General features: G+C 36.0%; 2 protein-coding genes across 2 annotated transcripts; both read right to left on the reverse strand.

Moving 5' to 3' along the window:
- Positions 1-6413: 6413 nt before the first annotated feature.
- LOC110892468 lies at positions 6414-10352 on the reverse strand. Its single transcript, XM_035981190.1, has 5 exons — positions 9707-10352; positions 8710-9439; positions 8218-8615; positions 7315-8067; positions 6414-7225 (listed from the first exon to the last, which is right to left on the reverse strand). Exons 1-5 carry the CDS (start codon positions 10350-10352, stop codon positions 6414-6416), a joined length of 3339 nt encoding a protein of 1112 aa, XP_035837083.1.
- A 2429-nt stretch (positions 10353-12781) lies between these two features.
- On the reverse strand, positions 12782-13846 carry LOC110892469 (F-box protein CPR1-like). Its single transcript, XM_022139630.1, has one exon. It carries the CDS (start codon positions 13844-13846, stop codon positions 12782-12784), a length of 1065 nt encoding a protein of 354 aa, XP_021995322.1.
- Between the last annotated feature and the right edge of the window lie 8984 nt (positions 13847-22830).

Consider the following 22830-nt stretch of genomic DNA (forward strand, 5'->3'; position numbering starts at 1 on the left):
TGTGACCTGGTTTATTTTAGTTAGGTTGGGTATGGGGGGTGTTCTTCGGGTTTCGGGTTTTTTGGTTCAGGTGGTTCGGGTTTTTGGCTAGGAAAATGTGACCCGATAACTTATCTATTCAAAGATTGGGTTGTTCAGGTTTGGGTTATTTGGGTTCAGGTTACTTTGGGTTGGGTTGTCCGGTTATCGGGTTTAGATGTAAAATAAAAAAATATTGTTCTTTTTTTTTTTTTAACAAGAATATCATTAAATATATCATGTTGTTAAGAAAAATATCTTCACAAAAATGTTGAAAAAATGTTCGGGTTTCGAGGTTCGGGTTGTTCGGGTTTTTTGTTAGGAAAAAGTGACCCGATAACCGACCCATATAAGGTTCGGGTTGGTCTGGTTTGATGTATTCGGGTTCGGGTGGCTTCGAATTCGGATCGTGTTTCAGATAAAAAAAGGACAGCCCTAGCTGGGTGATGTAATTTAAAGGTCCCCATGCTAGTTATCGTGTTATGACAGTGCCACGCAGGTGAGGGGCTTTAACGTTAAGTAGCATGGTATGGGTCAACATTGTTTAATTAAAGTTTTTTTAAAGGAAACCTAATTGGCTAGTACTTGGTTGGCTCCCAAAAAAAAAAAAAAAAAAAGGAAATTGGTATTGGGGCTCGCCAAGGGAATGGTGGAAGGGATGATGGCGCTCTCCTTAGGCTCAGTGCGGTGGTATTGGAGGCGTAAGTGGCTAATGTGGAGGTGAGTAATCACTTCACACCATACAACTTTACAATGAAATGAGCATATTACATGTTGAAAGTTGTGAGAATCACATAAAACATTTGTAATGTAGTACATTGATGAGTTAATGAGATAGTGTGATGGGTTGTTATTGTCATTTGTATCACATTTAAAGCAAACAATATAATCATATTATACACTTCTTGTAATTCTCAAGATACCTTTGGTTCTGAAATCAGTGTCATCGTTAATTTTAACATTTAGAAGTGTACATATTAAAATATTAAAATCTTGACTTTAATAGTGGTAATATATATGAAATTGATTTATGCTCGTAGCTTTATAGCCTAGTGACATATCGGGGATATGAAATATCTTTGTGACCAATAGGTCATGGGTTCTATTTCACAAGGGGATTTTCTCATATTTATTGGGTTTTCTCCTGAATTGGTGTATAAGCATTATGCCTAGTGGAGATGGATATGATCAGGTGGTTCCGCTGGTGATATGATAATACTCCAGTGGTCCCTCAATGATCCAAATTTCTAGTTAAAAAAATATGAAATTGATTTATAAATAAAGGCATATTCTATTTAGATCCTTTAATGTTTATTTTTGTTTTATAAGTATGTGTCTGTCAGTGAATTTTGTTAAAAAAATATAGAAAGATTCCTTTATCTCTTTACATTTGTTTAGGATCTGCCTTTGTTTAAAGCGGTGGTTCATATTGGAGGATGTGTTTTGTGAAGAAAGCAAAGTTAAAGGGGTGGTTTGTGTTTATTTGGGCGCCGACACTCCATTATCTCAATAAGTTTATATATTTAATTTTAATTTAATATATAAGGTGCGATAATCGGTCTTATTTTAATCCTCTAGTATTCTGTATTTATATTACATTTTATATAATTATTCTGCTAACATAATGATCTAGATTATTATGTTATATAACAGTCGTACAATACAATACAATACGAAAAGAGACAATTAGGGGGTGTTTGGCCTAGCTTTTTTTATCAAAGCTTATAGCTTTTTTAGCTTATTTTTACAAAATAAGCACTAATGAGTGTTTGGTTTAGCTTTTTAAGCTTATGCTTATTAACTTATATAAGCTAATTCCAAGAAGCTTATGGGAACATGGTTTTTTAGCTTATTTGAATAAGCTTATTTGAAGAAGATGGTTTTTTACTTATTACACACAATGATATTATACCCCTTCCCATGATACAAAATAACTTAACAAACAACTAAAGATTAATTATTAATAATCAACTTGTAGAATATAAGCTAATCCAAACACTTAAAAATAGCTTATCAAATAAAAAAAATAAGCATAAGCTACTTTAAAATATAAGCATAAGTCAAAAAAATAAAAGCTAGGCCAAACACCCCCTAAATTAAGCTTGAAAAATATATAGACAAAATCAGAAAAATACTGGTTTTTTTTAATGTGGTATACATATCATATAAAATATAACATTTTTATAGCATGTGACCCGTTCCCCATGGGATGCGAATTGGACTTTAATATTACAAAGTGTATGTTTCAATCCTAGTGAATTATTGATGCTTATTATTGTACAAGTCACATGTCTTAAGTAACAAACGAAAATGAATAAATCCATGTCTTGTGTGTGTGAAATTTGTCTACTTATAGTACATATGCCGGTGATACACGAGTGATAGGTTTATGCGTGAATGATCTTTCACGTAAGACATGATTTTAACTAGGGGCGAAGGGGTAGCACGGGTTATTTCTCAACCCCTTATATGTACCTTTTCGTAGTGTAACAATTTTTTTCTAGTTTTATACAATGATACTCCTGACCTCTAAAAAAATTGGGATGCCCCTAAATTTTTGAGCTAGATCCGTCCCTGATTTTAACAACTTAAGTATATACAAAAATTATATAAAGATACAACTCAATTACAAAAATGTTTTTCATGTTTAATATTTCTATATATGGACGGAAAGGTGATGTAAGAGAGAACTTTATTTTAGAATTTTAGTTAGGCTATGGGGTGTGGGATAAAGCATGTATGAGCTTTATCAGGAAACATCAGCGCCACGTCAGTTCCACGTTAGTCAGGGGCTTTATCACGCCCTTCCTTAACTTGCAGGTTGGGATAACGCCCCCTATTAAACAAAAAAAAAATTATTGGATGAAATGCATGTGGGCGGTGGGCCCCACCTGAACATAGCTTCTTTCTCGTTACCATGGTGGCGGACAACCCATGGCGCCCCGATTTAAGTTGCAGGGTGTGGGTGGTGAAGCCGGAGAGAGCGCTATCGAAGGTGAGGTGGTATGGTATGATGGCGCCCTTCATACCCTCCGGGTTTATGACTTAAAACACTTTTATTAAATATAATAAAATAAAATAATTGGAGTAAACTGCCATTTTGGTCCCTGTGGTTTGGGCACTTTTGCCATTTTAGTCCAAATCTCAAACTTTTTAAATCTGGGTCCCTGTGGTTTCACTTTTATTGCCATTTTGTTCCAAAAATAAAATCACCTAATAATTGGCTAATAAAATCAGATTATTTTGTCCTTTTTATAGGGGCAAAATGGTCAATATATTATTTATTTTATTTTATTTTGTTCCAGATCCATATCCCCTAAACCTCATCCTTATCCCTTTACTTCTGTTATCTTTAAACACTAAAACCCTCCATAGACTCTCTCATCCCTGTTCTCTCTTTCTCTCACTAAACCCCACCTCCACCCACCACTCCACCATCGCCTCCCACCCTTCTTCCACCGCACTAACCTCACCCTTTTCGCCATTAACCACGATGGCAAACACTATCCAAACCCGGCTGACATTGACCCACCTGAAGCCCCAGAAGACACAGTCCACGGTGTTTTCAAATTCAAACAACTGGACCTCATAATAGCATGTGCACGCAAGGCCCAAGAGGCATAGTATGAGAAAGATCAATCCATTTTTCTTAAAGCAATTCAAGATGTTGAAGATGCTCCTGATGAGTCTGTTTCTACAGCCAATGATGATTCTGAGGGTGATTTGTATTCTGAGATTGATGACTCTGTTGCTTTGAAGAGGAAGGAGTTTGTTAAAAAAGGGTTGTTGAAGCCAAATCCAAAGAAAGATGAGGTAAAATGTTGAATTTTGGTTTGACCCACTTGGGATTTGTTGTTAAGAGTGGTTTCGAAGTTGTTGGTTGGTTAAAGATTGAATCTTTTTTGTTGACCCACTTTGAATTCTGTAGTTAAGAGTGATTATGAACTTGTTGGTTGGTTAAAGATTGAATCATTTTGTTAACCCACTTGAAGTTTGTTGTTATCGATGGTTTTGAACCTGTTTGTTGGTTTTGACCATTTTGCCATGAGGAAAAGAACAAAATAACATGATTTTATTAGCCAAAACCTAAGATGGACAAAAATGCCCCTGTACATAAATACAAAACAACCAACTTTCAACAGTTAAAATAGGGGATTTTTTGATTTTGGACTAAAATGGCAATAAAAGTGAAACCACAGGGACCTAGATTTAAAAAGTTTAAGATTTGGACTAAAATGGCAAAAGTGCTCAAACCACATGGACCAAAATGACAGTTTACTCACATAATTGCAATTGTTGCATTAAAAAAGTTTGGTTGGTTGGATTTCTTATGAAATCAAGGGAAGTTTAAGTGCGTAACAACCGGAAACGGTCAAACGGAGGCCCACATTCTTAAACCACCATTTAGAAAAAGAAAAAAGACGATTAAGGATAACTAAAAACCAACATTTAGAAAAAGAAAAAAGACGATTAAGGATAGCTAAGGTAATAATATAATATTCTCATTCTAAATGTGTGTATTCTTTTAAATTTAAAAATCATGTATATATTATTCTCTTCTTTTAAACCAAAAAACTCAATAAAATATATTATTCCTCTTCTTTTAAACCTAAAAACTCTATAGTTCTGCTTAAAAGTTATGTGTTTCCGATCTCAGAGGTTATATTTAATATAGGGTAATAAAATGGTCGGAAAAAAATGAAATGGATAAATAATGAAATAGGTTATATTTAATATAGGGTAATAAAATGGACGAAAAATAAAATAAAATAGATAAAGTAATGAAATAGGCAAGAAATGAGATGAATCATCTTATTGTCTGGTAAGGAGGAAAAGACATGTTATAAAACTAGTGGTGTGTGGCGGCGGCGGTGATGGTAGTTAGTGGTGACAGTGGCTGTGGGTGGCGGGGGTGGTAGTGGTTGCGGCGGCGCGAGCGGCAACGGGTGGCGGTAGGTGATGGCAGGGTAGCAGCGATGATAAAGGGTGAAAGTAGGAGATTGAATTGTAGAAACCGTTCGCGTAATTAAATAAAATAAACAAATTTTTATTACTAGTTACAATACAACGAGATAAAGAAAGCAGAATTACAATACAATTACAACTGAAATAAGCAAAATACAAGAAAAGAAGATGCAGAAGAAAGACTGAGGCACGTGTACACACGCTCCCCTTAAAACAAATTCCGAGTCTCCCAGGAGTACTTGTTTTGTTTCCCAGGGTACAACAGCCGGAGCAGAAGTACTGCCGGAGATGGCCTACAACTCGAAGGGTACCTTGAAGAATGCAAGAAGAAGATCAGTAGGATGTGTGTAGAGAATTGCAAGTGCTGTTGTGTTACTGGTATGCTCTGCAGCTGGGTATGGGGCTGTATTTATACAGCTCCTAAGTCGAAACAGTCAAAAAAATTAAAGAAGAGGTTTAAATTGCATTAAACGTCTTCAATGTAATTTAATACGTCATTTAATTCGCTGTTATAACAGTTTGACTCGTCAGTTTCGAATGCAGAACTGAAACTGCTTCGTCATTAAATGCTGGAAGCTTCTGCACGCGCAAGACACACTGGTGCGCGCGCGTAGGTCAGCACGCTCATGCGCGCGTGCGCCACGTCACCTGCGAGCCTATACGAGCACGCCACAACAGGACCCATGTACCATACGCCACTACAACCACTTGGTCCTTGCAGCTCTCAAGTGGTGATGCGAAGTGCAAAGTGCACCATCAAAGAGCCACATTGCGCCTCATCGTCCACGCCACGCACGCGCGTGTGAGAGTTGGGGTGCTCCGCACCCTTCGCGAGTACCCTTACTGTGTGCTTCCATGAAACAATAAGGATGGAGAGTTCCCACTTAAATACCCATTTAAGTTCCATCTCTCCTCCTATGTGGGACAAGATGTTACTTTCCCTTTTGTTTCAGCATTCAATGTTTCAAACACCCAACTTTGAGCATTGATATCTCATTCATCTTAGCTCCGTTTTGGACGTGGTGTAGTTCGTTGCAAAACTCTTCCAACATAGAACACAAACCCACAAATAAATATATAAAACCCGCTCATTTTATTATATTTATTTTTAGTCCAAAATAGAAAAAAATCATTTTCCTATATTTGTGAAAAATGCTATTTTCACATATTTTTCCATCATGAATCATTTTTTTTCTTTACTTTGCAATAATCCGTTTCATTTCGTCATTTATACATGGATATCCAACACTATCTAAAACAATCATTTATATTTGTTTAAGAACTAAACTAGCCTAAGGACCCGTGTATTACACGGGTTGATGAAAGATAATATGGATTAATAATAGTTGTTTACATTAAATGTTATGAATATATACACATATTTAAACAGATCATGTAATAACTTTTTATTAACACTTAGTATGTATATATCACAATTCGTTGAATATCTCTTTATACACCACATTAGTTGTTTTATCCGTAGGTTTTCCGTTATTGTCAAGTATGAGTATCTTGACACCATTTCTTGTTTTCACCCTTGATAAGGCAACATACAACTGACCATGAGAGAATACTGGTTGTTTGAGGTACAAACCTACTCTTGAAAGAGATTGACCTTGACTTTTGTTGATGGTCATTGCAAAACATACAGCCAGTGGAAATTGTCTTCTTTGAAAAGAGAAAGAAATCTTTTTATCAGAAGGTATCAAGTTTAATCGAGGGATATATGTGCAAGTACCAATATTTGAACCAGATATTATCTCCGCTTCTATTACACGGTTGTGCAGCTTCTTTACTTGTAGCCTTGTACCGTTGCACAATCCATTCCGTTGATCAATATTTCTTAATAACATGACTGGAACACCAACTTTAAGGACTAACCTATGATTTAGTAGGCCAGATATTTTAAGACCATTGAGCACATCCGGAGAGTAAAGTCTTTGTTGAGTAGAATTTACATCTTCAGACGGACAAAGACTGTCAGAGCTAAGATACTCTTTTTCTTCACCAGGAAACATTGCTAGCAACCTGTCATTAATCTCATGAACAACTTCATTTTTAGGTGCAAGTATGGCCCGGTCACTAAAATAGTTATGGGCGTCTATGTTTTCCAAGATTGATGGATAAACAAAATCAATTAAACTTCCAATTGGATCAGATGGATCAGTAATCAAAAGATCTCTTGGTATTTCAATAGTTGCTTCTCCATCATTTGGACCACCAACGTTACCCTCACCCAAATCTAAAAGCCATTTGCCAAAACTATTTATTTCATCAACATCAGCCGTAGATCTTCCAACCTCATGTTTCTAGTTAGTCTTATCAATTTACATTTACTCCACAAATAAGACGAACATAAGGAGGCATTAACAATCTCTTGTCTGCCACCATTTGGAACAACAGGTAATATTTGTCTAAAATCCCCTCCAAAAATAATAACCTTACCTCCAAATCGGATTTCAGAATTGAGAGATGTGTCAATGTTGAAAACGTCATTCATTGTTCTGTCGAGCGCTTCAAATGCATGTTTGTGAACCATAGGTGCTTCATCCCAAATTATCAATTTAGTCTCATGAAGTAATTTAGACAGATCACTTTCTGGTTTTATATTGCATACGGAATCTTCAGTAAGATTCAACGGTATGCTAAACCTGGAATGTGCAGTCCTGCCACCATCTAACAACAACGATGCAATTCCACTTGAAGCCACATTTAAGACGATTTGACCTCTTGATCTAATTGCAGCGGACAATGTCTTCCATAGAAATGTTTTACCTGTTCCGCCATAGCCATAAAGGAAAAAAATCCGACCGTTATCACTGTTTACTGCTGCCATAATCTCCTCAAAAACAGAGCGTTGTTCATCAGTTAACATTGTCAACTGACTATCGTACAGATTTCCAAGGTATGTTGTATCATATGCCTGCTCCTCGTATATCAAACGACAATCGGAAATACCATAAGACGACATATCTGGATATGGCATTGATTCAAATCTTCGCAAAGAAGAATTATTTCGCAATAAAAACTTTTCAATTTCGACCAAGACATAGTTCTTCAGTTGGTGATCCGGAATTGATAACGCTACGAAATAAGAAAGAAAAAAAATTCATCTTATGAATATGGAAACCATTTCATCATAATAAGATAAAATAACTTAAATAATGATGAACACATCAAATTATTTTTTTTCAAAAAATATAACTAATAAATTTCAGTGTAAACAAAACGTACTTGTAACTCGATGGTATTTTGCTAATCTGTAAACAAAATCGTCCGCCATGTATCTCCACGAACTTTCCCAAACAACCTCAGGTCTAGAAAGACTACCGGATAACAACATCGTAGAAAATAAATTCCGAATGTATGAAGCGCTTCCAGTTAAATTTGCTTCTTTTATTGCCTCTACATATTCTGAATCATCATCTAAAAGACCAAGTGCGTAGCAAGCATCTCTGTATGTATCGCAAATTTTACCATTAACTGTTTTAATGTCGTCAAACGATGTTGGTCCTCTAACCTTGTTAAGAAGAATTCTCAAGAAATACGCTTCACCTAAAGATGGAGATACGGAATGAATCCTGCCAATTGATTTTTTTCCCTTTTCTTGGTTCCCATACTCGCTTGTCAAGCTTCCATACATAAAAAATAGGGAACTGAACGTATGTAAGTGTACGTGCCAACAGGTCATTTAGGTCTTTATTACGTTCCATCCATGATAGAAACATTGAAGATTTAACTGAAGGTTTGTTTAGAACGGAGTTAATATCCTCGTCAGGGCCGAAAACAACAGGTTGTTGGCCAGGTAAATGGAATGGAAGCCTCATAACAGAAGGTCTTCTATAATGTACCTCGTTAGCAAATATCCTCCAAGATGCTTCGCAAGCTGATATATAGCGGCAATAGTAATACTCTTTGATCTCGTCTTGTGGTTGCTCTTCCGGTTGATTATCACCATGCACAACAGCTATAGTGGCTCTATCAGGACCTTTATTGATGTATTTAAAAAGATATTTTATAGACGCGGCTTGATTGCACCATTCAACGTTGATATGAGCTTGATATCTTTTCAATAATTTTTTGTTATAAGGAACAACACTCCTGTTATCAAGCTCAATTTTATTTTTCACAACAGAGGCACCATTGTTTCTCCTTCTGTATAATGGAAACCCATTTGAATCTAGTGTTGTATGATCTTGAAACTTTTTTGGAAAGCCTTTTGAACACTTCATATCTACCATACATGGAGAGCTCAACCTAGCATTACCACATGGACCATGTATCATATACTCTTTCACCAGGATGAATAATTCTGGATCTTCATCTCTGTTTGGAATTTCAGCAGATATAAATGAATCAACATGGTCCACAGTAGGTAATTTGAATTCAGGTTCCATGAATAAGCATAAATGTGCATGAGGCAAACCACGTTTTTGGAACTCAATAGTGTAAACAACTACAGAAAAATAAAACAAAGTGTTAGCTTTGATGATGACTAATAATTGAATTATTTTGTTAACATTACCTGCTGAAGCTTTGCCTAATAGATGATTCTTTTATAAATCTTTGCAGATTGAATCGAGTTTTATTTTGAAGAGTCTAGACAGGATATCAGGCCTATCTTCCGGACTAAGATTGGTGTCTTTGAGAAACCGTTGAACTTCTGGCCATTTTGGATTGCATGTTATGGTAATAAAATAATCTGGATAACCAAAGCACTTACACAGAGCCATAGCGTCTAAATAGTTTTGCATCATATATCGTGCTCCACCAGTAAAAGAAGACGGCAAAAAAATACGTTTTCCAGCTTTAGATATATCATCTTGACCTTTACTTCGTAATTTACGGAGGCTTTCATATGTGTCGGACCTAAGATCTTTTTGTTGATATCGTATGTACCTAAGTCTCTCGCTCGCTATCATAGTATACGCGTCAACCAAGAACTGCTGGAAAAGCCTCTTAGAATTAAGGATTAATGAAAACTGATTTATACGATCCTGGATACGATAGGCAAAGAACTCTCTCATAGTACACTTTGGACGTGTTTTATTAACAACATCAACAACACCTCTATAAGGGATATCAATTCTGTAGCCATCATCTCCGTACGGAAACAGAATCGGATATTGTAGTGCAAGATATGATGGATGCAACTCACTAATTCTTTTTAGTTCACCTGTTCGAGTCTCAACTACAATATCTCTATTGTCAACCACATTTTCGATATCACCAACAATAAGAGCAGCAATCTCACCAGCCGTTGGTAAGTTATACGTGCGACCATCTTTTTCTCTTGCTCCAATTATTCGAAGTTTCACATTGGAAGGAATCCCTAACTCTTCTATAATTTTTGACCAACTCATTGTCATTGTCTAGTACATCCTTTATATGTTCGATTAGTTTAAGATCAACATTTGCCGATGAAGAAGAAGATGCACCATCTGAACCCCTGTTACAAAAATGTTATCAAAGATTATTCAACTTGTAATGAAATATGAACTAATAAGCTGAAAAATGGATTTATGGTAACAATATAAAATGGACTTTACCTAAATATCGATTGCCTGTTTGAAATTTCGTTCTCAGTATCATATATGTATAGTTGGCAAAATTTTGGTTGAGCTCCGTTGATTGGCATAAGACTTCCAATTGTATGATAATTCTCACCGCTAATTCTAAAGCAAAAAGGACCATTGCCTCTGTTAACCGTCGAATCAACCTTACCACCCATTGAAGTAAATGCGAACATAGAATTGTAACGGCGAATATTTTTCAAAAAGTGCTTGCTTTCATCACCATTGTTAGTAAACAGGATTCGATAACTTCCTCTTGCATCTTTGTAATCTGGAAGCTCTACTATGCCATAAGAACAACAAATGAAATAACAAACTTTTCCATCCTTTTTTCTTCCTTTTCCTTTTTCTGCATTCCACAACTTTGCATTACATACTTCACAAGTAACGCATTGGTCACCATGGTCCAAATAATCTGTTGTGAAAATAAACAAAAAAATGTTAACAATGTTATTTAATAAAGAAGATAACATTATATCGACAAATTTAATACTTTTTGTGCATAAGAATACAAATTATTTGAAATGTACCTTTTGAAACACCTTTCAAGGGATCTTGAACCACAATTTGCTCTTAGGTAAAGTCAATAATTGGTATTGGAGAAGTAATTCGTGGTCTACCAATTAACTTACGTTTACCGGATGACAACCTTTCAAAAGAAGAATTTTGAAGAATACCGGAGGTGTCACTAAATGACGTAATGTTAAATGCAATATGACTGGGAGTAGCGTCTGCTGGTGGAGTACCGTTGTTCGTAACACAACTTAAATTGCCTATAATATATATAAAAAAATATAATCTTCATGATATAAATTTATATACAAAAACATTGAAGTGTATAAAAGTTAATAAGTATTTACTTGTTCCCATGAATGATGCAGTTCGATTAGTAATGACATTTGGAGTTGCTTCTAGATCAGGAGAGCTATGTATATTCCTATTGGAATATGATATACTATTTCTCAGATGAGATCTTGTATTCTCCAAATTTACTTCCCTAAAACGGCTGTTATCTATATATACAAATTATTAAATATTGTTATATAAAAATAACATTAAAAAATATATGATTACATTGAATTAAACATATTGTGAAATGCAAGTTTAGTAAAATAAGGTATTCTAAATACGGCTATTATAAATTACAAAAAAAACAAAATACAAACTAACCTGCAGATAAAGCAGATAATTGTTGGGTAACGGTCGGAATAGAAAGAGTGGGTATCGAATCAGTTGTTATGACCATTGTATGGTCAACATTTGATGGACATCCATCTAATTTAGATATTTTGTTATCCAATAATACTTTCCTAATTTTTCGACTATGTCTTGCCTGATCTTGTGTTACAGTGGGAACAACAACTAAAACAACAACATACATAAAAATTAATTTTATAAAGAATATGGAAAAAATAGCTAAAAATCAATGAACATGAATGTACAAAAACAGGAAAGTAAAAAAAGTTAGTAAATTAGTACCATTAGTAATTGTCGATAATGGCCTTCTACCTCTACGAACTGTAAGGGAAAAATATAGACAGTTTAGCAAAACTAATTGTTTGTTAAGATATACATGATAAAAAAATAAACGTAATACAATATAAAAATTAATTTAATTTTATGGTAAAGCAAAAAGATTTGAATATTTATAACAACTTAAATTACCATTTGTATGACCAGTTGTAATATTTGTAGATGCATTCGTATTTAAGATGGCTGGAACACCTGTAATTAACATGATTAAATTATGTATAAAGATGTACATAAAATAAAACTATATGAAATAAAAATCGATATTTAAATTAACGACATTACCGTTAGAAATGTTTTCTTTTCCTTTGTTGTAAGATTCAGATGAAAACTCGTTTTTTCTTTTAGACATTCCTGAAATCATAATGTGATACGATTTAAGCATGCGACATTCCAAAATTGTAGTAAAGTTTAAATATATTTAAGTATGACATTCTAAACATTCTTATTCTTATGTATTATATAGTAATTGATACGTCAATTATATTATCCTAAATTAACATTATACAACCACAATATAAATGCATCACAAAAATTAAAAAATTCACAAACAGAAACAAAACACAATTGATGTGAATACATAACTTCAAATGTTGTATTAAACCAATGAAAAAAGAAAGTATAATAAGGTCTTCAGTTATTCAGTTTAAGATAGGATATAAGATTAAGCAGTTGAAACAATAATATAAAAATATTTAAACTATAGGAGACATAGTGGTCTCGATAAATAAAGCTCCTTTAGGACCAGTGTAGTCATCAACATGTTGTAGGTACTCAAAAGATTCGTTGGAAAGGTCAACTTCTACAATATCACCCCAGATGCTTGTTATGAGCCACTTGTTGTCTTGAATTATATTATTCCTTCGATGCCTTTCAAGATAATCAACAACATGAGGCGTATTGAAAGAAAACACCTTGACCCAAGCCTCATCTTCAAATTTGAACAAATCATCATATAGGTTTTCAGACCGTCCAACAACAATGACGTGCAACTTCATTTCTATGCTCAAAAAATGTCCTTGCCAAGGATTCAAATCCAAAACTTCGGGAAAAGGAATTGTGCTGAAAGTTTCGAAGACAACGTCGAAAGCTACCATGTGTCTCTCACCTGGTGGAAACCAATAATTGGAAACCATAAAATAAATGTTTCTACCAGAATAAATTCCGGGAGACGATGAATAATATGTTGAAGCATAATTAGTGACGTTAAATGAATTTATCTTTCTCCATGACTCACGACGACGTGAGTAAACTCGTACAGTAAGAACATTACGGTAACGTTTGATGTGGAGAACTTTGAGATCGTTCGAGTCGTCAAAGTACATTCCACCAGTAGAAGCGTCTCGCTCAAAATTACGATCAAAGTAGTCATCAGCCAAAATTTTAAAGCGCCTTGTTGTTGGATTCCAAAGAATGAGCTCACAAAACATCCTTTCATTGCAAATTAAGATCAGACCTTTAAAGGACGCTAAAACACGTAAGTATGAAGGATGGACATTAGATGGAGAAATTATAGTTTTGCTTGTATCGGCTTGCAAATTACCCCCTACTATGTTGTCAACAATAATTGTGTTGTCTTTTAAGGAAAGAAGCTTCTTTTGTAGCGAAGTTATAATTCGCCTAGAATGCGTAATCTCAAAATTGTTATTTGATAGTTCATCACGAAAAAATTTAGATAGACACTTGAAACGGCCTATAGCTTTTGCAGGCAGCCTCATGAAAATCTCGTCCACAATCAATTCAGAACCAAGCTTCTCCATTTTATGATAAAATTTTGCTACAATAAAAGATATAAGAAATAAAAAAAAAACTTTATGTATACATTAAAAAAAACTATCTGTTATTTCTTGCTATGATTACACAATAAATTTTTAATTCAAAAACTTATTATGTATGAGAATAAAAAAAATTAAATATAATACAAAAATCACGTAAGCATGTTTAACTGTGTATTACAACATAGAAGAACATTAATTAAAAATCTCTAAAACAGTATCAAAATATATAATAACGGTAATTTAAGTTGTTAACTTAAACAATATATGAATGTATAATAATGTTATTAGTACAATGGAAGAATGAACAACAAAAAAAATTGTAATTGTAATACACATTAAAATTTATATATGCTTATAGGGTAGGGTTCCAGCGTGAACCTAATCCCATGCGTGAACTGCGTTAACTAATCTGGACCATTGATTTCCTTTTTAGTTGTTAAGGGTATGATTGTAATTATATAAAAATTAGATTTAAATCATTATTTTAGTAATTGAATTAAGTTACATCTTTCCTATTTTAAAATCATTATCCACAATATCTTTTATTTCATTTTTATTTTCAGATTTTACCACCAGAATTCGGATTATGATTTTTAAGATCCGCGTAACCTTCATATTTCAACGGTATACACATGTGTACCTGGATATGAATTGAACAGTACACATGTGTACTCAGCATGGTACATATGTGTAAGTAGCTATATAATACATACATATAAACAAAACCTGTACAACTCTTTTATATTAAGCAAATAACAATTTCCATAATGTTTGCCAAACAAAAAAAAACATACAATTACAAGTTTCATTTTCGTGAAAACAATAAACGCAACATAATCGGAAAAATAAAAAAGGCATAGTCTTTTACAACTATTCACCGCGTTGTATGCTGAATCATCCTTATCGACCAAGCAAATGAACATACGTGAATCATCTTTATCGACCTTCCATCTCCACTTTCCTCGTTTACGACGTCTCCTATAATAACACAAAAAACTCAGCAATTAGTACTTTGCATAAGTCACAAGTGTACATCAACAACTTCACAAATTCAATACACAAAACAAATATGAGATATCACAAAACAGACGCTATACACATGTGTACATCGCATTGAAAACATAGTAAAACCAGAAATACACATGTGTACAGCGCCTTAAAAACAGGGCAAAATCAGAATACACATGTGTACATCGCATTTAAACAGATCAAAATCAGAATACATATGTGTACATCGCATTAAAAAACAGAGCAACATCAAAAATTGAACATCAGATCCGGCGATAAACATCAGAGCAACATCAAAACAGAGCGAAACAGCAACTAATTTCGTCAAAACAGAGCAAAACATCATAGCAACATCAAAAAAAATCAAAACTCAGCAACTAATTTCGTCTGCAATTCGATCATCCCTCGTGTCTGCCCTCAAATGCAGCCTTTTTGTCCCTGTAAAAAATGTAAAATCTTCTGTCAACTGACCTACCTTCACGAACAGATGAAACCTAGAACACGTCGACAAAAAACCAATCTTGTCATGTGCAGTCAAATAGAAAATACAATACACCTAACCATCATATTTAATACATCAATAAAGACACTCAAAGGAGGGTTTCAACCAGCAAGATACAGAACAAAACATCAACGCAAATGTGAAGTTGAAAGAGGTTTAATTACCATTCATCAAGCTGTTGTGGGATGCATACTGAATCCCAATATGATATAGAGAGAAATGATATACTAAATAAAAGTTTGGAGATTGCGAAAGATCCACCAGTGAAACTACACATACGTGAAGGACGGGATCAAATCGGTGGTGGTTTGGGTGTGTGGGGGTGCGGTCGGATATCGGGGTGATGAAGGTGGCCGGCGTTGCTCCGGCTGCCGGAGCCGGAGAAGAGAACGAGGAGAGAGCAGGGTGTCGGCTGGTTAATTTTGGGGATCATCACCTCTGATATAATGCCAGTCATAAGGTCTGATGAAAGTTTTAGTGTAAGTAAAGCTTGAAATTGTGAAAGAACCATAACCATCTTCATGCGAACAACAGCAAACAAGAAAAGTTGTAAAATAAATAATAAAAAGGTAATATTGATTGGAATATTGAAAACCCAGAATCGAATAATCAGCCATATGAATTGTGGAGGTGATTGTTGACGTGTAGAATAAATTAGGAATGGGTTTGATTTGATTAGATTTTAAATAATGGAAACAATTTAGGTTTCCTATTTGAATTCTTTTGATGGTGTAATTACCATCATACCCTTGTGTATTTAATTAAATGGTAAAAATAAACCAAATAATTACCATCATGCCACTCAATTAAAATCTCAAGATCATAAAAATCAAGGGCCCAGATTAGTTCACGCAGTTCACGCTGGAGAAATTGTTCACGTTTGAACCTAATCCTATGCTTATACAATAAAATTTTATAATATTCACTTATTATGTGTTACATTAAACGAAATTAACTACAAACGGAGACAATTACATGGTATAAAAATAAAAAGCAAAAAGATTCAAAAATATCCAGTAACTATTATTTCTCTTAAAGTTATTATGTATAAAAATAATCGGAATTAACTATAACCGGAACCAATTGCATAGTATATAAAATAAAAATCAATAAGATACTGAATTATAAACAATATTAATCCACATACGCATTAAACTTAATAATTCCGTATAACAATTTAAATTGTAATCTGGAAATAAGAGGTAGACTGAATACTAATACTAATAAGAGTACATTGTAACACCTCGAATTTTTGTGTCCAATGATGTGTTAACACGTGTCATTTGATTACACGTGGCATCTATAATAAATAAAAGACTAATTTTGACAAACCTTGAAAGTATATAAATTCGAGGGTTATAAATGTCAACAAGGGTAAATATACTGTATAATAACCCTAAATAAATGCTTGTACCTTCAAACGAATAAATCATAAATCGTACGGAAGCGAAACGCGGGAGAAAGTGAGAGGTTACGAACTACAGGGGTTAACTGTGTCAACATGTTTAATAATACCTCTGAGTGACCCTTTAACGTTCCCAAGGCTTCGTAACAGTATTATACGCTCACTAGAATATACTGTATAAATTCCGCGAAGTTCCGTTTTAAAACGAAAGAGTTATACTCGCATTCGTATAAGAAGGGTTAAAAGCGTCAAAAATGAAAGTTAAGGCTTTCTGAATAACTAATAAACTAAACGGGGACTTAATAATGCGGGTAAACTACACGAGGCCCCTATCGGTAAATAACCGAGGGCCAAACCGCAAAGTTACCCCTTCAAACCCGAAAGGTCAGGTAAATCATTACGAAAGATTTCGTTATTAATTACCAGGATTTCGTAATCATGACAAAAGATTTTAAAAATCTGAAAAACAAACCTCTCGCGACCCGCGTGAAGTTTAAGCTTAAGTTGAGGCGGGCCGCGAGCCATCTCAAATACGCGTCTGATTTCTTAAACTCAGGCGACCCACATAAAAGTGCATGGGAACTCCCATGCGGGTCGCGTAAAGTGCCCAGATGCAGAAACTTTGTAGTTTCTTGCCTTTTGAGCATTGTGAACGATCAAACCTCAATTAATGGAGCATGGGCGCCCCCTACTCGACCCATAGCCCTCTGGGACACCTACCCATCATCTCTGGACTGTTGTAGGTGATTGTAATGATCATAGATTCTTGGCATTGGCTATAAATAGCCACATTATGCACATAACATTCACAACACCAAAAACACACATCTCTGGTCATTGCAAGAGCCCTCAAGTCCTCTTCTCTGCTCTATAAGCAAGAACACACTTCTGTAAGTCGTTCACAACCATTTTGGTCTTATATTTCCATAGTTATAGCTCATAAACACAACCGTCGTAACTAACGGTTGTCATTACCATAACTTGCAAATGGTTCAGTCTTATGACGAATCAAAAGTGGTTATGATTTGGTATTTATGTGGGTAATAAACCTCTAAAAGGGTTCCCCCTGATCACCACTCTAACTATGTCAAATATCGAGTCAAACGTGCGGTTAAAAAGTCAACAGAAAGCTATTTTAGCGATTTATGCATAATCTGTAATGTACATACTAAGGAACCTGTTTTGATAATCATAAAACATGATAATAAGTATATAAACTTGTTTGCGCTCGTTTGAATCGACCGTTTGCTATATTGACCCGGTTCGGAGCCGAATGTCGCAAAAGTTTGACTTTTGCTTTGACTTCAGTTCTGACCTGTTTTAGTGAGGTATAGATATACCTTAGGACTCTCTTAGGACCAGGTTACATGATGGTATCAACCTCTGTGATCGGTTCATGAGTTATCCGAGTCTTTTGCGCATTTCCGTCATTCGCCTAAAAGTTGACCGTAACGGCCTTTTGAAAATAAAAAGAGTATTTCGGACACGTGAACGGACCAGAACCTTGCTTACTAAAATCTAAGCATGTCCTTAAAGTTTCACGTCAATCCGAGGTCTAGAATAAGAGTTATGCTAAATAGCGCAAATTAAATAAATTTTAGTAATTAACGGCGCAATTAGCATAACGCTCATCTAACCCAAGATTTCGTCACAAAAACTTTTACCCACTGTATTAAAATAATATTTTGGGAATTTTAAAGATTTTTAATAATTTTTACCTCGTTCATAACCTGCGGTTATGGCTACGGTTCGGTAAATACCGAATATGCCCTTTTCGGCCAAAACATGAGTTCTACAAGGTCTTTTGACCCGATTCCAGTTGCTACTGATTTTAAATAATAAATAAAGTATTTTAAGCTTTATAAGCTGTTCGGGAAACTCAGATTTCCTGTAGAACTCGAAAAGCCCTTTTTAAAGTCTTTAAAATGACCGAAAAGTCCCTACGGGGCATAATATTAACTTAAACTCGTTACGGGCGTCACGGAAGGTATCCTACTAATACCACAACCCATTTAAGGCATATTGACTTAGGAAATAAGCGTACGACTCTCATGGTTAACCGTTTCGCCTATTGCGCGCACGGTTCGGCTTATGAAACTAGTTTTCATAAATTAGCCGATACGGGTCAAATTATATTATTTGAACCCCAAAATCCAGAGTGTGAACCTTGAACCCATATAAAACAAGTCTCTGAACTTGTTTGGGGCAGAATCACATTCCATTCTCGGTTTTCGCCTTTCACGCGATTAAACCATATCTATATATATCGGAACCAACCGGTCTAGGCTACGGCCATTATAACGACTCGTTAGGATTCTAAGAGGTTAATTAAAACCTTCGTTCCAGATTAGGAGCCCCAGTAAAAGCTATCGGTGATTTAATCCAAATTAAGGAAATATACTTGCAAAGGTAAATACTTTAACTTATTTCCCCTATATGGGCTTGGGTTACGGTATATTAATACCGCTTGATTGAGCATTATATTCTTCCATCGCTTAGGTGGTTGCTTAAATAATATGATCGGCTCATTTAAACAGTTTTGTTGCTTAAAAGCCTTTGGGGGGTTTAATGACCGTTGTCCCGGATATCCTTGGCATCATTTTACGAAATGGCCACGACCATCGACATCCCGGTGTAGGCGTACACCCGGTATAAAGTGTCGACATTAAATTAAAAGACGTAGCCGTTGGTTTTTATACTACGGTTTTACGCAATGTGGTGTGTCTATAAATCTTTAACCCGGCACGACCCGGGCTACTGAACGCATAAAAGAACATGTAAAACGTTCACAAGATTTTATTATAATTTTCCCAAGTTATAAAAGAGTTTGTGCCTTGTGCATTCAAATCAATTTTAATAAACATTTTCAAATGTGTCAGTTGAATGTATTTACCAGTGTAAACTGACGTATTTTCCCCAAAAAGATTAAGTGCAGGTACTATACGAATTTGGCTGGTATTAGCTGCCTAAGCATCACGAATAGTCTCGCAAACTCGATGCCGTATCTGAATGAACAACATTTATTTATTTTGATCCGCTGTGGATATATTTAACTTCTGTAATACATTTGATATTACAACCAGAGGTTGAAGTTTATATATTTATCTTAAGCTTCCACTGTGCATTATATAATTGTGTGGTTTGACTATATTGTTGCCAACATCGTCACGGTAATCCCCTACCGGGCCCACCGGTGAGACACGTGGAAATCGGGGTGTGACAGGTTGGTATCAGAGCCAACATTGAGTGAATTAAACACTATCCTAATGTGTTTAATCTCAATGACACAATTGCACATACTTGAGTCTAGACAATAACTTAGGACAAATTCGGATTAATACTCCTTTTTGTCTTTATTTTTCCATTCGATTTTTAAATAAGTTTTGGAGCAGGAAAATGCCACCTGTTATATTCCGAGGAAGAGGAAGGGGAAGAAGAGGCAGAGGAGAAGTCGTGACACATCACGATAACGAAGCTGGACCATCTGGTACAAGACATCCTTCGATGACACGGAGCGAAGAGCCACAACGACGGAGAGATCTTTACGAACCCGCGAGGCATTCCACCTCGCACAGCTCGACGCCATCCTACCGGCACTCCTTTGGGCCAAATTCAGAAAATGATCCCAACAACCCACAACCTTCCTTCATACCTCTACAACGTTCGGTATCGCACCGAAATTACGACGACCCTACTCCCTACTACATAGGTCAGTTTAATCTGGCTGACTACATACAGGAACCTTCAGGTTTTGTTCCACTAGGGCCACAAGATCACTTCTCCGAGGACCATATGGATGAAGATACTGATCCAACTGAACCTGCGCGTGGTACGCCCACGCATCCGATAGAAGTCTCTGATGGGTCATCCTTCCATGGCACGCCCTATCAAGGACCTGACAGTTTCCAAGCGATGTTTGACCGACATGAGTGGTACTACACGCCACCTCAACAGACATCACAACAACCGCGACATCCACAGGATCCCTCTGAGGATTCACGCTTTGTGGCAGTTACGCCACCACCTCCGCCACCGGCGCAACCAGTAATACCTGATCCGCCAAGGCGTAGAAGGACAAATGCTCGTATGTCTACACGAGGAGGAGGGGGTATCCACTTCAGCACTCCTCGACATTCTAGTAGTAGCCACTATCCGCCACTACAAGAAGAAGGACCTTCAAGTCCTATACAGGAGGCGAACTCCGCACCAGCTGCACAAAATTCGCCACCATTTGGGTATGACCAACCCATACCTGCTTACACGGGTCCAACAGCTTATAACCCGTTCGAACCGTCACAAGCACAATACAACTACGGCTATGAGCGCGACCCATATGTGGTGTCGGCAAGATATAATGCGCGCTACCCTGACGGAGCACATGGAAACATGGGACCACCGGACTACTCAGCTCATGGGTATCCAATACCTCCCAGACCTCCAGTTCCGCAACAAGCGCCGCAACCACGTTTCTCTCCTCCTGAACAGGAAGAAATACTCCATCGACTAGATCGTGTGGAGAGAGAGTTCGAAGAAGAGAAAAAGAGCCACCGAGGATTTCTCAAGGGCTTGGCGAACCTACTAAAGGGCAAAAAGAAGAAACGTGACCATTAGCCCTTAATAGTTGTACTAATGTGTTTCCTACTTTGAAATAAGTCCCTGCGTGGACACTTATCGTATTTCAGTCCCTACGTGGACTTATCTTTAGTCCTTGCATGGGCATCTATCTTGTATTAGTCCCTGCGTGGACTTGTCACTCATTTTAAGCCTCTATGGAGGTATGTACTATTTGAAAGACCCGTTTAGGGCAATATGTAATTGTATTTGAAATTATGGAATGTATGTTATGAGTTTTGTTTTAATATGTATAAAATAAATCAAAACCAATCCTTTTAATTGATCTGCCTAAATAAAGAATCTTAAAAGGTGAAACCTAGCTTGGTGTCTTTTAAGATCCAGTCAAGATGGTACGACCTAATTGAAAAGATTCTGATTCCCGGTTAACCTCTGTACGCATGTTAACAATCATGGCAGATGTGATTCGTTAAAATCACGCACGTCATTCTTATACAATAATCCTTTAAGGATTTCAAAACCCAACTAAATGATTTATAAATCGTGGGTTAAATCACCAATGAAGGTGATCAATATTATTAAAACATCCATTAGTGATGTAGTGCCTACGGGCCAGTATTATTAAAACATCCATTAGTGATGTAGTGCCTACGGGCCAACCTTATTAAAACATCCATTAGTGATGTAGTGCCTACGGGCCAACCATATTAAAACATCCATTAGTGATGTAGTGCCTACGGGCCAGTATTATTAAAACGTCCATTAGTGATGTAGTGCCTACGGGCCAACCTTATTAAAACATCCATTAGAGATGTAGTGCCTACGGGCCAACCATATTAAAACACCCATTAGAGGTGTAGTGCCTATGAGCCGTAATAATTGTCTTATAAAGACAAAAGGCAGTGGTGGTCTATGACTCCCTGTCAGAAAGAGATAAAAGAACTACGGTTCAATTCTCTATGCCTTTGATTCTCTGAAATCTCGGCTAATATTATAAAACATCATCATGATTAGGCTTTATGCCGCCAATACTATTTATATAGCTGAAATAGGATATATTCAAATCCTAATATGTAATGAAGTAATAAGTTAACCAAATATGGTCTCGGTACCATGGTTGACAAATTGTCATAAAAGACAATTATATAATAATCTCCTGAATAAAATTTTGTTATCTTCTGTAACAAATTCAAGTTACAATGGCGGATCCCAACGGAGAAAATAGCCATACTAATGATGATGACTACGACAATACGCCAGTGCAATTGACAGGCGCACAACTGAAGGCTCTGATTGACAATGCTGTTCAGGCAGCTCTTGATCGTCAATATACTGAGTCCCAAGGCAGAACCGTGTCAAAACCACCCTCTAAACCAAAGACACACTCCAAACCACCCTCTGAACCCAAGAAAGATGACGACAAACACTCGTCCACTGAGAACAGCATTCATCGCGATAGAGAATATACTGATGCATCAA

This window comes from Helianthus annuus, chromosome 12 (genome assembly GCF_002127325.2).
Source record: "Helianthus annuus cultivar XRQ/B chromosome 12, HanXRQr2.0-SUNRISE, whole genome shotgun sequence".
Taxonomy (NCBI): domain Eukaryota; kingdom Viridiplantae; phylum Streptophyta; class Magnoliopsida; order Asterales; family Asteraceae; genus Helianthus; species Helianthus annuus.

Excerpts from the sequence above, each read along its gene's own strand:
- LOC110892468 (XM_035981190.1), bottom strand. The coding sequence starts at position 10,352 with ATGACAATGAGTTGGTCAAAAATTATAGAAGAGTTAGGGATTCCTTCC. Across the intron at positions 8,616-8,709 it reads CCTTCAGTTAAATCTTCAAT|CTTGACAAGCGAGTATGGGA; the intron begins GTTTCTATCATG and ends TATGTATGGAAG. Across the intron at positions 8,068-8,217 it reads AAAATACCATCGAGTTACAA|CGTTATCAATTCCGGATCAC; the intron begins GTACGTTTTGTT and ends CTTATTTCGTAG.
- LOC110892469 (XM_022139630.1), bottom strand. The coding sequence starts at position 13,846 with ATGGAGAAGCTTGGTTCTGAATTGATTGTGGACGAGATTTTCATGAGG.